Below are 18,156 nucleotides of genomic sequence, written 5' to 3' on the forward strand. Positions count from 1 at the left end.
TTTTGTTGTGAACAGCTGAGACCGCGTGTTCAAAGAACATTGTTATCATCTCTCAAGCCTTCAAGCACTCACTTTCAAATCTGTCTGTCGGCCTCTTTGATGCCACATATATTTTTAGGCCGGACAGTGTCACTTCTGCCTTACAACACAGTTGCGCTAGCCTTCCTTAATCAGGGAAAGTTGGTTGAGGAAAGGATGTGGTGTAACAACGGCCAGAGCTATTGACTTTGGAACTGGGGAACCGGGTTTGAATTTCAGCGTTGCCGCAACATCCTGTGATTCTGGGCAAATCACCAGTGCCTACAAAAACTTAACAGTGCTCATGTAAAGGGCTCTAAAGCCTTTGGTCGAGTTTGTGCTATATAAAAGAAGACATTGTACTTGAGGAAGCAATTTATGGATGGATCTGTCTTCTTGTGAACTGTATGCACCTTTCGTATTGTGAACCTCATATCATTCTTCGCTGTCCTTGCTGAAAGAATAAGTATGCGTTTGATCAATAAATAAGCACGCTTAAAAAAAATGAAATTGGTGCCTTACAGCTAAATAAACTGAGAAGATTTGACTTTAAAATGCTGCTAAACGTTATGCTGCAATGGACTCGCATTTCGGATTGGCAAACGTATGTTGCACTGTTTTAGCATTTGCCATGTTCATTTAAAAAAAAATGTTTACAAAAATTGTGATTAGAAATCGTGCATGATCACCTTGCAAACTGTTGCTCACCTGATTTATTTATTTTTATATAGAGAAATCATCTTCCTTGTTAAGAATGGCATTCTTTTACAATTCTGAGAAAATATTTATAGCACCTATTTCCTTGCCTCTGGGCTCTGCGTCATACTAATTCGGCGCAATTTGCAACGTTTAGAGTCATTCGAAGTCTAAGTTATGTTTTAAGTGGTAAACTTCAATGTATCATTGACTACACTATAGCTTCGTTACTGTTAGGATTAGTGGAAGCAAAGTTTGGCAGAAATTCTATTTGGAAGAACTTCATTTGAAGAAGAACTGGAAACCCGAGCCAAAGCCATGCAAAAAAAATGAACAGTGAATGGCAACATCTGCAAAGAATTGTCTAGAACAAGATTAATTAATGGTAGGAATGTCTTCGAGTGTTTCTTGGAATTGGGTTTGTCACATGGTCTGCATTTTCAGAGCACGCTCCATTCGTCCTGGTGCCCAGAAAACTCCTAGGGAAGCAAAGTGAAGCAAGCAGACCTACCTTTCAGAAAGAGAGGGGGAGGATTGGAAAAGGGGAAGCCGGCCGAGCAGCCGAGAGGGGAAGAGAGGGCCTTTAAATACCTCCAGCTGTAGGGAAGCCGTTAAAACAGAGACAAAAAAACAGCAGAACCGATCTGGATAATTGTTCTCTTTGGTAAGTACTACAAAACGCACGGCTCCTGCATCAAAGCACTGTAGAACGGATTTACAATCGTGTAAACTTCACACCCTGTGTTTACTTTCTAGGTATTGGCAGGACATTAGAAAGAGCACAGATGCTCGGCGGTTTGCACATCTGTGTGTGTTTTGTCTTTGCGAGGGCGCTGTCTGTTTTGGAAAAGTAACTGCGACATAACACTTAGTTATCAGCACACTGCTGCACTCTCCCACAGTAACCGAAGGCCCCAGGGCTTAAAGTTGCCCTTATATACCTCCACGTGTCTGTTGCTGGTCGTGGCCGCATACATATTGAGAATTAGCGAGGATAATCAGCCAGGGGGGCTGTGCCAGTTTAACATGTCAGTTGGCACTGTGCCACCCGACACCTGCGTTCGACGTTGGACACCCCATATTCTTTGCTGGAAAGCGCGCGCTTTTCCCCCCTGGCAGCCAGCAGGCAAGAAACGCTCTCTGCAGCATCTGATTCGCATCAGGCGCAGACTCTAGCCCCGCATCTAGCAGAAATCTTGGCCACCTGACAGAAAGTAAATGTATGGGACGCAGTCAGGCATCCCGTGCAGCTCGTGGCGCGCACCTCGCAGAATAATGCGAACCAGGGGAGGGGGGGCGGCTGAAAGAATGCCGTGTCGCGCGCATTTGCAGCAGAGCTCGAGGATCCCACCGCAGGCCCCTGCTTACCTCCTGCCACCCCTCGGCTCTCCAGCTGTACACAGGACATTCTGCAGCCTGGCAGCGCTGCTCGGAGGCGGGTCGGGTCGACTGCTTGCAGCCGCTCTCCCGGGCGTTTTTCTGGGTACCAGAGGCGCAGAACACGGCTCTCCGCTGAACTCCTCGTCCGCACGAGACCGAGCACTGAAGAGGGAAACAAAGTAAGTTCGAGCATCAGAGGGTTGGTTCACGTATTATATCATTTTCTTTTTTAGATGTTATATAAGCATGTTATATAAGCATGCGTGAGTGACTGCACATGGGGGTAGACTATTGTATCTTAGACCAAAGGATGCAAGTCTGATTTCCGGTGTCGCATTTCAGAGTAAATAATCACTTTGCTCAAAGGACCATCTTTTCCTCAACGGGCATCACATGTTCAGATTATAGCACAAACATTGCACCACTCCTCTTGATTAGATTAGAGGCAACGATTTCGGACAAGGATGAGACCGAGACTCATTCACAGCCCTAATCTTCCTCTCATTCGTCGTGTTTGATAGTCCATATTGCACCTTTTAAATACGTTTTATAGAAAACAATATATACAATTGCTAGATTAAGAACGACATGTGCCTAGTTTTACAAGCAGAACGTTACGTGTTTTTTGTATTTTTAAATTGTGGTTACGTCACTCATCCAACTTACTAAATAACATTTCTGTTATTCATATGGCCTCGCAGCACTCGAAGCATGCCTTTCCCATGGTTCATGATTTTATCGCCACTCACCAGCGGGAGTCGCAGTTATGAATATAGTCATACATTTTAAAAGACCAGGTAACTGAGAATGGAAACTATTGTGTGAGTAGTGGTTGGGAGAATAAAATTAATCGGGTGGGTGACAGAGCATTTTTTCAATTTAACTTCAAACCAGTACCTTCTTTCTCCTTGTTTCAACATCTTCTTACCTTCATGCATGCATTTATATAATATATTTATATATCCATTATCACGATCGGTACACATACAGACACATCCCGCTCTCCACATTTCTCTTTCTCACAGTCTCACCTTGTGACTCTCTCTCATGGTCTTATTCTCTCTATTTCGCTCTCTCTTCGCTCTATGTTACTCACCTCTCCCGTTAAGTCTGTCTCTCTGTGGTGCTCTCCCAGAATTTCCCCTTCCCTACTTATTTCCTCTCTCCTTTTTCTAAAATTATTGGTATACAGACAGATAGGGTGAGTGCCATATATAAGGCATACTAAAGTGGGGTTTGTTTAACCATAAACTGGGATTCGTGTATGTACCAATACAATGGCGTGATGGCTTAGTGCTTCATATGCAGACTCCGCACCATGCTTGAATTTTTGACAGGGTAGCGCAGGCATTTATTTCACACTCCAATTGGGCTACTTTCCCATCATTTGCCTTATAAACCAGGTTATACAATGTGTTCTAGTGACGTTATTGGCACTTTATAGGCTATGTGTACTGAGTCCTATTTCCAGTACAATACTAGAATTTCTTGATGATAGCAGCCCCACTAAATGACCTGAAGGTACAGGACAACAAGAGGCAACAAGACTTACAGGTAGGAGATTACTTCAAGAGGCGTGTCCTCATAGATTGCAGGAGAAAGAGTAATATGGGGAGAACTTAGATGCAATAAGATGGTTGGTTCTACATCTTGGAGAGTGTGGCACAGCCACAAGGGTTCTAAGGCTCTTATTATAAGTTTAGGCAGTATTTATTGCCCTTCATAAATAACATTACCATGGGGTTTGTTATTCATCAGATGCAATAAATACCACCTATTATGAGTCAATGGGGAATAGCATGCAGCTTTTGGTGTTTAATGCACCAAAATCTGCAAGATACAGTAAATACTGAATTTTTTTCCTGTTAAACTTCGTCAGGTTTGAACGGCCTGAGTTGAATGAAGGTTGAGTTATTTAACGTATCCGATAATTATCAAACAAGAGTTTACGCATGAGTCAGAATATTACAAGCAACTCATAATCAGGTCCTAAGTATGAAGCACTATGTACAAATGGGGCATTCATTTTGAATTATAGCTTGACTACTTATCAAGTGCAAAACTCCTGGATATACACCAGAGGGCCCATCACCAAATCAATTGGTTTGTATGTATGACTTTCTTTTACTGTAGCTCCATTGCACTCACGGAAGCTGGTAATTGATTATATATATTTATTACCTACTTAATAAAGAGATCAACAACCATGTTAGTCAGGCTCAATTAAGTAAATGAGTATATTACACAGCAGAAGTACCAACTAATGTTGCAGAGGCGGGCCCCCGTAGGGGGCTAGGGAGCCGTCGCCATAACCATGCGGCGAGCCCCCGAAGGGCAGCAAGGGGGGGGGACGGCACCGGGAGACACGAAGAAAGAGCAGGAAAATGGGGTCTCCCTAGTGAGCAGGGGGACCCCGGAAGGTGCCCGGCTGGCAGGCGATATTCAAACCCCCCAATGAGGGGTGTTCCCTAGGCAGAGACAGGCTGGGGGGGGCATATAAGCGCGCTCCCCTCAGTGATACTCCTATGCACAGGAGCGGGGGGAGCAGCACGGCGCTAAAGAATCTTGTCCCACCCACCCACACCAAGGGATCAGCATTGTTGCAGGGCTGAGATAGGGAAAGAGCGTGGCGAAGGGCTACGCTGAGAACGGTTGGTACGGAGGCACACCGGAGAGGGGTGCGCCAGAATAGGTCCACTCACCTTCAGATGCCGCACGGCTGGGTGAGATGGCCTAAGTACAGTGGCTCTGGGATGCCTCACGGCTGGGTGACATGCGATGAAGGGAAGGGGGAATATGCAGAGACGGTGCTCGCAGCCCAGCCACCGCCGGATGGCATGGCACAACAAGGTTCGAAAGGTAGCGAGGCAGCCTAACTGTGGGACAACGAATATCCCCTTCCCGCGCAGAGGAAGCGCAAGGAAATCCAACCTACAGAAAAACCGCCCTAGAAGGGCCAAGAGACATTGGCAAGGAAATGTATATGACATAACATGCAAATGCAAGTAATACCTGTTTCCTTGTAACCCTGAATAAACTGCGGCCAACAAATTACCACCACGAAGAAAGGTGTAGTGGCTTTCTTGGCGGGAGGGGAAGTAAGAAATGTTATTTGTAATTCACTGCAAGAGTGGGGCAGAGTGCGAAGGTTATGTAAGGTTTGGAGTTTGTTTTAAAGATAGAGATGTTCTGCTAGTTTCGGTTATCACTATTTCCCATAAGGCTGGGTGAGATAAAATTATGTCAGCTGAATAGGCATTATAGCTCCTGGATATATACATTTGTAACTGCATGCTTTGGTGTATTATCATGGCAGATACTACTCACAGTTATAATTTTTAGGATATAAAGGCAAAAGTGTCTTGAATATTATTTGCCTACATCTCAATTAATCAGTGTCTGCTCTCTCTTTGTGTAGTTTAGACAAAGTGATTCAAAAGTTGAAAAACATCTAATGCCATATGTTATACGGATTAGGGCACAACATTGTGTGTAGCAAGGAAAAGGCTTTACAAAGTTAGTAAAAGGTGGATGTATACAATTAATACTATATGAATATTTGTGTGTGCTTGCGAAGTGTGTATGCATGTGTGAGTGCATGTCCTTGGACAAACACACACACATGCAGGGCTCTATTGAGGGAGACTTTGGGTACTCTAGTCATGTGCCCCTGGATCTTTTTCCTGAGCTGGATGAGATTGAATCCATATCCATAATCTGATATCGTTTGGCAGAATCAAGGCTTTTCAAACAAATTGCAGTGCTACAATCACCCCTTCAATTAGTCATATTTAACAAAATATAAAAACAATTAAACTTGATGGTCATAGTTTTCAGTGACCAAAGTTTACATATCTTTGAAGAATATCTATGCTACCGCTGAGGTGTATGTATATAGCATTTTAGAGAAGCTGGTGTGTGCAACATATGGTTTCATAATTCTTTACAGTGTGTGCTATTCCATTTTGGAGATTACTGATGAGATTTTGTGGATAGAATATACTGAATAAAGAGAGAAACAGAACTGTCCTTCATTGAAGAAGAAGGGTATCATGCAACTCCCATTTCCAGTCATTGCTACTGCAGCATGAATGGAGCAATGTGCTAAGAAGGACGTTATTCACTTTGGGCTATAAACCATGTCTGATTTGTGCAACATTCTGCACGTTACCTTGTCAGAGATTTAAGACCGCTTCAGGATAACCATTGGACCCAAAATATCAAAACTGCACCTTAGAACAGCTGATCCTAGTATTTCCTCTGCTTCTAAATGCCTAATTGACACCCACACATCTGTTTGTTTCATCTTGGTCAATTAAATGTAAGCACAATAGAAAAAGCTGGAATTACCATTGTTACTTTATTCCTAATGGAAATGCACACAAAGGCTAGATTTAGCGCTGTTTGATATTAGTTTTCAACATGTACAATTAATTTGGTGGCATTTAGAATCAACCTGGTTAACAGGAAAACATAGGAGAAGCAATAAAGAGGTTTTAATGGTGAACACCATTCCTGAACAGCTAGGCATTGACCAACAAGCAGGAATTTCTCAAATTACAACAATCTAACTATTGCTCATTAACACCTATGCACCCTCAGTCTATAAGAAAGCAACGGGTGCTTTGAGCTAAAACCAATGGCAATATTTCTGCTGTATAACATAATTTAACTACTTGTTTGTGATATACCACTAACTGTCATCTGAGGCTTCTGAATTCCTCTCCCTCTGTCGCACCAGGAATATGTCTATCTTAACTGGACCCCCCTCAGAATCCCTCTTTGGGTATAATAAATCATGCCATGGATACGACTAAAATGGTCCTTTGTGAAATGCTCAACTGTCTATTAAAGCTAGGTCTGTTCTAAATTAAAAATAAATAAATAAACATGTAGTCTGCAAACATGTAATACATCTTTATAGTGCAGTGCGTTGCATTTTGCAATATGTGACTGTGGATATCATTTTAAAATATGTCTCAAGAAGTTTTGTGTTACTGGTAAGAATACATACTGAAATTCGAGACAGTGCAATCTTGCTGTTCACCATACAGTAGCAGTTGTGTGACCCAGGCCCATCGTCTAATTATTACAATCAATAGAATTCCTGTAACAAAGTTTACCCTATGGCAGGTTGTTGATATTGAGATCACCATTTTATCCACATTCAAGTAACAAAGGAATACAAATTGGATGGAAGAGATACGGGTGGATTCTGGAAACACTTTAACACTATAGCCCCTGTGTGCCTTACAATTAAAATGTTTCACCACCAGGCAGGTAGATGCACTCTTACATGAAACATATCCTAAAGATTTATTCGAACTTCTCCTTTCTAGCATTCTATAGTAAATTTACAATTTTAGTACAAAAACATTTACTTTATTTGTAAAAGTTATCTGGATAATGTTTATCCATTGAACCCTTTCCCAAGTCCCTCCGTGGCTTACATGTTTATATTCTCACAACGTTTGTCCACTGAGTATCTGATACAATAGGCATAACATTGAAACTATCAGAGGCAGCAGTCCACCTAGATTCTCAACATGGTCCTTAAATTTAAACACATTTACTGATTTGAAGATGAATACAATTTTCAGATCTGAGAAAAAAGCTAGACCACTTAGATAGAAAAAGCATTTGTTGGCCTCCTAGTGGAGACTATATTTAAGGTAAACAGAGTAGTTCATGGGGAAAATTCATGAAATCAGTACAAAATATTGCTAATCAACCAGTCTATTTACAGGCCTGTCCCTATTAGGGTTAATTATTGCATCCTAAAATGTGTCTACATGGATTCACTGTTACCTGAACAATATTGTGCAGAAACATCCAGATGGGTGCAGAATAACTTCTATTAAAAAAAGCCTAATTATTACTCTCAGAGAGTAGATTAACCACCCATAGATCCCAGGATACTTTAATGAAGGGGCAAATAACAGGATCGTTGTCAGAAAGCGCACTATTCTGTGCTGGATGCAGTTTGTTTTGAAGTGATCGCCAACAGCATTCTTTCCTAGAAAATGCATCTTAGAAACAGAGTGCTGGTTCTACTCCAAAGAAAACTAAACCCAAGAGCAATTGAATATGTAACACACTAGCCTCTAAAGTGAAGCATTGTAGCAACAATAAAACAGCCTTCTATAGCCACACAGTTTCAGCTTTTCTGTATATGTGAGGCATAAATATGGCTCAATAAATTCACAACTGAAATAGCAACACATAATTAACTCTAGTCTGCGCCTAACCACGTAAGAACAAAAACTCCAAGTCTGCCCGAGCCATGTTGAAGGAAGTCATACTTTAAGAAATACAAAATGAAGTTATAATAGCCCCAATGTCACTTCATAATATATTCATTAAAACATTTTCACTTCTTTAAGAGTGTGTGCACTGGCACAAGAAACCCAGGAAAGGACAGTAACAAATGTGATTTTACTTATGGGGGACATGTGACAATCAGTGTACAGAAAAATAAACCAATTAAAAAAAATATGTGATTGCCACCAACGAACATATATTACACAGTAACTACACCAAGGCACATCCTCATTTGGTGGTGCCAAATTACACTGTGCTTGCAAAGACTCAGCATCGCCAATCTATTAGGCTTCATTCCAATCTAGTCGTGCAAGTGTGCATTCAACAAGGAGAAAGTGATGCAAATACACGTCTCCACTTCAGTGCAGCTGTAATTATCATAATTCGGAAAATAATTACGGACTGCACTTGTTAAAATTGGCAACACAATGGAATATACCAAGATGATCAACATAAAGCATTAAAAATGGCCACAAAAACAATACAACGGTGAGAGTCGTCTTTGAGAAAAGGAATTTCATTTTAATTGGATGCCCCTTTAACTTACACTTGACCAGCAACATATCTTACACACACTATAAACTGAATGCACAAAAACAAAGTAAAGAAAAGAGAGTAAAGAGAGTGACGGAATTGTTATGTTAAACAATTTTATAGAGCACACAGCTACCCAACACAGGTCCCCGGCGCTGACAGGATGAATTGAAATAAAGCACAGAGTTATTTAAAAAGATGAGTTTTTCATTGCTTCCTGAAACTTAGCAGATTTGTATTTGATCTGAGCTGAACAGAGAGGGAATTCTATAGTTTTTCGCTGTTAGTGGCCTGGGAGCTGTATATGGGGTAATGAGGCGATGAAGGATGTATGGACCAGATGAGTATTTTATCTTATGAGCAATGCATAGTGCCTTGAATTCTGTTCTTTTATTGATCGGTAGCCAGTGAAGTTGAGCAAGGGCTGAGTGTGCTGAGTTCATTTTGGACAGACCAAATAGGGCTCACGCTGCAGTGTTTTGGGTGACCTGAAATTTTTTTATGGCATATGTTGGGCTGCTCAAATACAATGAGTTGCCATAGTAAAGATGGTTTAGATTTGTTCATTGTACAGTTAATAAAATCTCACAGTGTGAAAACTTACATTTGTAAGAAAAGCCTTATTTACAATTAAAATATAGGAAAAGAGGGTGGTCTATAAGATCATAAAAGTCTCGATTTCATTTTGGTAAAGACAATAAAAATTGAGGGGACAAAGTACTCCGAGTGGGCTAGCATAGCGGTGGCTTGGCAGATGCTTTAGGTAAACCATGTGGCTTTTTCGTGAGTCTTTTAGCCACTGTATCAAAGAATTTTGTTAGTCTGCAATCTAACTGAGTCTCTTTAGGATTAAAACACAGCATCACAGCCTGCCTACAACTAGTTATGCCCTTTTGGTTCCATAAGACCCGAAGTAGTCCTTATGTCCATGAGATTTGTACAAATACAAGTGATGTGTATTGGTCCTCTTTTCCTCATCTGCAGAGTCGGCAACGATTTTCTGAGCATTCCCTTTTCCAAGGTGCTAAGTGGGGTAGTATTTGTTTGATGCCGAGGCGCAGGTTTAAAAACTTGTTTTTTGTCGTCTGCGTGAGGCCCATTTTTAGGTATTCTTGTGGCTTCAGAGTGTTGTAGTCTTTCAGCACTGCCCATCCATAGTCAAGATGGGAGAGAATGAGACCTTGGACCACTATACTCCGACATTCTATAGGAAGCCATTTAAGCATTTTCCTGAGGGATCTCAACAGGCCGAAGTACATGCCTGCCACCTACTTTGCCTGGGAAACCATGGTCTGATCTTTATCCAGGGTGACACCAAGGCTCTTAACTTCTCGGATGGGGGATTCCCCCAAACAAGGGGGCCAGAGGAGTTGACTCCAGAGCGATGGATTGCTGCCAACCACCATTACCTCTGTTTTGTCTCCCATTCAGCATAAGGCAGCTTGCCGCCATCCAGCTAGGCAACTGTTCCAGGCATGTAGTTATTCTTTCCAAGGTGGAATTAGTGTCTGGTAACAGGGAGATGATGATCTGAGCGCCATCTGCATAAGACACTATAGTGATGCCATGGGTGGAAATGATATTGGGCAGAGGTTGGACATATATGTTGAAGAGCGTAGGGCTTAAGGAGGACCATGTAACACTCCACACACCAGCTTGTGTGTCTCAGACAAGACAGGTTCTTCACTCACTTGAGAGCTTCTATTGGCTAGAAATTAAGTTACTATCACACAAGAAAGGGCCTGAGCCGACTCATAGACCAGCAGGGGATAACCCCCCTTTACCGTAACAAAAAAACACAAAAAGGGCCCCTCGGTCTAAATAGAAAGGAGGAGTGCTAGAGAGTCCCTTTTGAGGTACGATTCCCTTACTCACTCAGAAGTGGCATGTTCATCTTTGGGTAACTGCCTCGCATTGAGAGTCTGGTTGCAATGAGGGCTACAATCCCCTCTCAGAGGGGTATTCAACCTGTCATAGAACATTGAGGGTCGATATTTTCAACCTCAAGCCCTACGTAGACGTGTGGCGGCTTTCTTCAGGTACCGACATGAGAAAAGGGTAGAATTGAATGCTCCATGATACAGATATCATGCATAACAAATGGGCATTGATATCACATGATTTTGTGCTGTTGTTGTACTTGATAACTGTGATGACTCTGGATTTTCATATATTCTATATCAATTTCAACAAGCTTTATTCGAATTGAATGAACAAATTCATAAAAGCATACAAGATAAAATCAAATTAAAAAAAAACAAACAGCGATTATATTCATAACGTGGTCACTATTTGTACTATACAAGTAAAATATTAAAAGATAATATATTCTATATCCCCCACTGGTGGGGTTCGGGATGGGAGGTTGGGTGTACGCATGGAGCAAGCACCAAACATTAACCTTATGTGATCCTGGTGTGTTGGTTTGTTTTGATTTGTTTTTCTTACTTTTCTTTTCCATTAAATTTATATTGCAATATTGCCTGTAACAAGTGGACATATAGGTCCAGACGGGCTGCAATGGACGGTTCGATTTCCATTTTAGGCTAAGACTTGAAGCATTTTAGAAACCAGTGGTATTTGATGCTGTTACTGCCGGACACATTGTCCATCCTGTAATCATTTCTAATTGCAATGTGAATCTAAACAATCACCTATTACAGATGCTGTGCTTAAACTGTTATTCACTACTATTATGCCTAACGTGTACAGATGCCATGAATCCGACCTCAACGCATATTTCTCTTATGTAACATCAATTATTCTCTACTATTGTTTAAAAAAATGCAAATAAATGAGAAAAGGGTAGTATTGTCCTTATTGCAAAAATATGAAACCGTAGAGAAAGTGATGATATGCAAAACCAGTGGTTGAAGTGGGCCGCCATTCAGTCAAGGATCCACATGTGGATATATTACCCACAATGTCAGGTAATCAGTATCACCTTAACCTCGGTGCAAAACTCGAGATGGCATCTAAGTTCTTTGATACCAGATGCAACCGGCATTGGACCACACATTAAAAGATCCTTCCGAGAGGTAAAGTGGATCCTGCTTTCTCCCTTCTTTCTCCCTTTGTGACAGTTTTTCCATTTTTCTCTTTTCCCTCTTTCCCCTGTGTTTGTTTTTCCCTTTCTTGCTCTCTGCTAATGTCTGAATAGGAAAAATAAGTGCCAGACCCCATAAATGAGTGCTGGGGCCCCCACTTGTGAGCACCATCTCAAATTAGGCACAATTATATTCTTTTTCCAAGACTTGAAGCAAGCTCTCCATCCTGCAATATTATATTAGCTCCTTCACCATCGGTAGTCTACCCTGAGACTACTACTCCTGCCACTAATGGACATTTTAAGTGTTCTAATTAACACCATTTCACTTGTGAAAAACTCCAACTTAGCACATGACTTTGCTTTGAAATCCACACATCACCAAACTATCACAGCAATTTCCTTCAAAGACACATTCACACTTCACAGTTTTAACCTCCTGCCTGATAACTAAAATATCTTGCCTAAAGCAGACTGGCAGAGGAGGTGGAGATGCCATCATGTTACACAATTCTATTCAATACACAGGAATTCCTTGACCTTCCGCTGTTCATCCAAAAGTTGTCCTTTAGTCTATCAAGCTGCACACTCAAATTTTAATTAATTCCCCGCGGAGTTTCTCAATCTTGCTGGGCAGATGTTGGATTCAAAAAAGTGCCTCACAACATTGGCTTCACACAGGTCTCAAGCCAACCAACCTGCTAACAAAGTCACCAAGTCACAAAGTCACAAAGCTGGAAAGAAACTGGAGAAAAGATCCCTCTGTAGCTAACAAAACCAATAATAGAGATGCTATAAAGATTCACAAATCTGAAATTAAAGCTGCCAAAGCTCTCTATTAGGAAGAGAGAATCACCTTGGCGGCCAATTGCCCACACGAAATATTTCGGATCTCAAAATCACTTTTAACTCCACCTCTGCCCCCCATCGCTCTAGTGGACATCCCTCTACAAAGCAACCAAATTGCGGGGTTTTTTCTAATAAAATACAAAGTATTTATGAATCTTTTCCTCTGTCGAAGGCTTCACAAACTTATCCCCACAGGATGGGCCAGCCCTAGATGGATATTGCCGGCTGGAGGTCATCCCCCCCTGAGTTTGACCTCCCTTCAAGGGATTCTTGAGTTTGACCTCCCTTCAAGGGATTCTTAGTCATCTTAAATCAGGAGCACCATCAGCTGTTGCACCTCTAACATTTTGAACTTAATTCCCCAGTGATCCTAAATGTAATAAATGCCTTGCAAAGGGATTAGTGCCCTCCGGATGAAAACAAGCTATGGTTATAGAGCACTCCTTAAAAAACTCAACCTAGATCCTGACGTGCTGGCTAACGATCGCCCTGTCTCACTTTTACCAGGCATTGGGAAATTAGCTGCGAAGCATGTAAATTACACTCTTTCATCCTTTTTGGAAAACTACAATCGTCTTCATCCTTCACAGACAGGGTTAAGACCACAGCAAGGTACAGAAACTGCACAAGTAACAGTGGTGGAAGAAACAAGGCAACATTTTGGATGGAGGGGGCTGCGCTGCTCTTATATTACTCGATCTCAGTGCAGCCTTCGACACGGTGAACCCCCATCTTCCAATCCAAAGACTTGGGAATGCAGGAGTTGCAGGAACCGCGCTAAAATGGCTACAGTCCTTTCTAGGGGACAGATCATTTGTGGTTTTCGATGAAGAAATCACCTCAATGCGAATGCCCCTTAGATGTGGGGTTCCCCAGTGATCTTCCCTGAGCCCCACTCTATTCAATGTCTATATGAGTTACCTGGCTGAAGTAGTAACACCTTTTGGCATTCAGATCATTGCCTACGCTGATGATACCCAGTTAGGGGTTTCGCTTTATCAACAGGATGCTTCAGGCTCAGGGATAGCCTTATGCCTTGAAAAGGTGTCGAGTTGGGTTGAGAGCTCATGCCTAAAACTTAATGGAGCTAAGACTGAACTGATGCTCTTGGGTAACTCGACCTCGTTGAGCATAGGCTCATTCTGACTTAGATGTCTAGGGACACCACCTGTTCCAAAAGAACAAATTAACAGTCTGGGTGAATGGCTGAACAGCAATCTTGATTTTAAAGAGCAAGCACGTAAAGCTGCAGCCTGCTGCTTCGGGATTTTAAGCATGCTAAGAAAGATCCTTCCCTTGTTTCCCTTCACTGCGAGAATACTGCTGGTCCAAGCACTGATTTTGTCATGCCTGGACTATGGCAATGCATTATATTTGGGAGCCCCACTCACCACTACCAAAAAATTGCAGGTAGCGCAAAACTGTGCAGCCTGTGTGCTTATGAAAACTTCCAAGCGCCTGTCAGCTAAGCCTGCGCTTGCATCGCTTCACTGGCTACCTATCCAAGAGAGAATCCAGTTCAAGGCTTTGCGTATCACACACAAAGTTCTCTCAGGTAAAGGCCCACCCAGCATCAGCTCCATTAGTCAACCTTATCGCTCTATAAGGTCTTTAAGGTCAGATAATAAACAGTTGGTGGTAGTTCCAAAAATAAGAAAAACACGAAGCGGAGGCCGTCGCTTTTTGCACAATGCTGCTTAACTATGGAATCTTTTGCCTCTTGGTATCTGTCTCAAGCCTGAGTACCTGACCTTTTGAAAGCAACTTAAAACTTACCTGTTCTCCTAACTCTGCCTGTGTTTGAAGCTGCACTGCTTCTAGCGCTGGGATCCCCCCGGGTAGCTATGCGCTCTAGAAATGCCTCTTCATTCATTCATTCATTTTCTTGATCACCTACTCTCTACCTTCAATGGCCTGCATATCTTGGATTATAAAAAGTTTTGGGGGTTTGGCAGCTCAAGCATCCACATCTCCATCACAGATGAACCCTGCCACAAAGTTCTCTGCGGTCTTCTTTTTCCCAATCTACACCACGAGGCAGTGGAGGTGCAAGCCTTCTAAAGCAATGTCTATGTAAGACTCATCTGGAATACAATGTTGCCAATGTGCTCAAACAATTGGCCCCTTTGAAAACCTACAAACAGCCTAATATACAGAGAAAACAACAAATGGCTCAATGAAAACCTCTTCACAATGGCACAAATGGGCAAAGCTCTGAAGAGATTTTGCTGAAGCGCAATCCTCTGTGGACTTGCTACTCTGCACAATGCTTGCCTGCAATTACAAATTAACCTCCACCAGGACTAAAAAGCATTCATCCCATTGGCTCACTACCTGGAAGTGTCCACATGTACTTTCCTTCACTTTGCCAGCAATCTAAATGGTATCTGGTGGTTTTAGGCCTGTAAAAAGTGAAAGAAATAAAATGACTATGTGGCTCCTACAGTTCCTTTTAGTTTTTACTCAGGCATTGATATGGAAAACTAGTGAATAATTGTTTAGTGTGTGTAATCCTTAAATTGATGAATAATCTCAATTTTCCATGCTTGTACGTCAACTAGTATACTGACTATCCAAAGTAATTGTTTGAAGCATAGCAAATAATGGTGGAATATTAATTGGCATGCAATAACCTAATTAATCCCCTATTTAGAACTATGAAACTGATTGTTGGCTGCAGAGATAACTGTTGTACATGGAATACCAAATAATTATATTTTATTTCTGTTGCTTCTATGTAATGAGTTGGTAATATTAGTCTGTTTCATTAGTCAGTTTGTGTGGTTTCACAAAGAGCTGCAGTCCTTTTTAGGTAGTGCTTGTGCTTGTGTAATCTATTGTATAATATTTCTTAAAAAGGGGTTCTTATCAGTTCCTAGGGCCGAATTACTGTGTTCATTTGCTTTTGTGTGAAATGTTTTTTTTAACTTCCCCTGGCTGCACGCATTTACGATACTTCGACTGAAGCTGTTCATACTTTTTAAGCCCCATTCACTATCAAGATAAGATCTATTACCACAGAAAAGGCAGACAGCTTCTAACAGTATGCTGGAATGCCTGCTCTTTATAACTTAGTTGTATAAAGCAGATGCTTTAGCCTTAGAACATTTATGGCACTTCCCTTTCATGCACCAGTACCTTTCTTTGCACTTTGTAGGCATTATCAGATTGTTTTTTTCAACCTAATCTATCCGGTCATTATGAACAAATTCTAAATGTTGTAATAAACATTGTGCGGTAAAAAAAAGTTAATATACAAGAGCAATGCTATATTTTACTACTAAACAAGCAGCCACAAGTGCAGTTACCTTGCAGACAACAGGGTCATGATTTGAAAGGTGCAGTAGCGCCGGGCCCAAAAGGCGTCAGAACTCCTCTAAACACATAATATCGCTATATTTGATTACTAAATAGGAAGTCACAATTGCAGTTACCTTGCAGTTAAATGGGACTTGATTTGAATGGTGTAGTGGCACCGGGGCCAAAACCTCAAGGGACGCCAATACACCCGGGTTATTGCTAACATTTCAAACTAATCAGGCAGTCACAAGTGCAGTCACCTTGCAAACAACAGGTTCATGATTTCAATGGTCCATCAGGTGCAGTGACACCAGGGCCAAAAGCTCTAGGCACTCTACTAAACACCTAAAATTGCTATATTTTACTACTAATCAGGCAGTCACAAGTGCATTCACCTTGCAGACAACAGGGTCATGATTTGAAAGGTGCAGTGGCACCAGGGCCAAAAGTTGTCATAACTCCTCTAGACACCAAATATTGCTATATTTAACTACTAAACAGGCAGTAACAAGTGCAATTATCTTGGAGGAAACAGGGTAATTATTTGAATGTTACAGCATGTGCGGTGGCACCGGGGCCAAAAGTTGTCTTAACTCCTCTAAACACCTAATATTGTTATATTTTTACAACTAAACAGGCAGTCACAAGTACAGTAATTCAGCAAGCGCAATAGTCATGATTTCAATAGTGCAGCAGGTGTAGTGGCACTGGGACCAAAAGCTCCAGGCAACCCACTAAACACAGATTATTGTTATATTTTACAACTAAACAGGCAGTCGCAAGTGCAGCTATCTTTCAGGCACTAGAGTCATGATTTGAATTGTGCAGAAGGTGCAGTGGCATTAAGACCAAAAGCTCCAGGCACCCCACTAAACACCTAATATTTCTATATTTTATTCCTAAACAAGCAACCACAAGTGCAGTTACCTTGGAGATAACAGAGTCATGATTTGAATGGTGCAGCAGATGCAGTGGCACAATGCCCAAAAGTTGTCAGAACCCCTGTAAAACACCTGATATTGGTATATTTTACTACCTAACAGGCAGACACAATTGTAGTTATCTTGAAGTTAAAAGTGGCTTGATTTGAATGGTGCAGCAAGTGCAGAGGCACCGGGACCAATATATGTAATGACTCCACTAAAAACGAAATATTGCTATATTTTACTACTAAATTGGCGGTCACAAGTGCAGTTATCTAGTAGGAACTAGGGCCATGATTTCAATGGTGCTGCAGGAGAGTGACACCGGGGCCAAACATTGTCAGAACTATTCTAAACACCAAATATTGCAATATTGTACTACTAAACTGAGAGTCACAAGTGCAGTTACCTTACAGGCAATAGGATCATGATTTGAATCTAGGTACTAGGGGGTACGATTTGCATTGTGCAGTGGGTGCAGTAGTATCGGGCCTAAATGTTGTCAGAACTCCTCTAAACACAGAATAATGCTATTACATCAATCAATTCTATTATTTCCCTCTTTCATTTCATTTTTCAAAATATTGCTATTACCTACCTGCACTTTAACACTAGTAACAGCAAAATATATTGCCTTTATGTACATAAACAAGTCAAAACACTTTAACAGACTTGCTGTAACTTTCAGCAAACTACAACGTAAAACAAAAAGCAGCGTAATATTAATCAGAGAGGCAAAAACTAATTCATTAACAATGCTTGTTGTCTGAAGATACAGCCAAAATATTGAGTAACGCCTATAGTAGGGGAAAGTCTCTAATATTTGAACCTATTTTAAAAAGTCTTCAGAAAAATAGCCTGCATGTTATGAGCCTTAGTTAGAAATGGTTACTTTGAAGTTGGTTTCATTCAGCCATATTGCCACCCGGCTTAGGGGTTGTTTCCTGGTCCTAATTTATCTTGACACCAATTTAATATGTAGAAATGAACATTTAAAATGTTAATGTTAATCCTTTTTAACCCTTTCCTGCAGCGTCTTAATAGTTATTAGGTAAGATTCTATTTTTACTATTGTGCAAAGGACAGATG

The 18,156-nt window shown here is 41.3% G+C and overlaps 1 protein-coding gene across 1 annotated transcript in view; it reads right to left on the reverse strand.

The window, feature by feature from the left end:
* Nucleotides 1-18,156, reverse strand: part of ADAMTS9 (ADAM metallopeptidase with thrombospondin type 1 motif 9) — a 914,249-nt gene that overhangs the window by 184,193 nt on the left and 711,900 nt on the right. Inside the window, exon 31 of the mRNA XM_086939088.1 lies at nt 2,083-2,256. Within this exon, the coding sequence (XP_086795214.1) occupies nt 2,083-2,256 (174 nt within the window). The remainder of the gene's footprint in view (nt 1-2,082; nt 2,257-18,156) is intronic.

This window comes from Lissotriton vulgaris, chromosome 9 (assembly GCF_964263255.1).
Source record: "Lissotriton vulgaris chromosome 9, aLisVul1.2, whole genome shotgun sequence".
NCBI lineage: Eukaryota > Metazoa > Chordata > Amphibia > Caudata > Salamandridae > Lissotriton > Lissotriton vulgaris.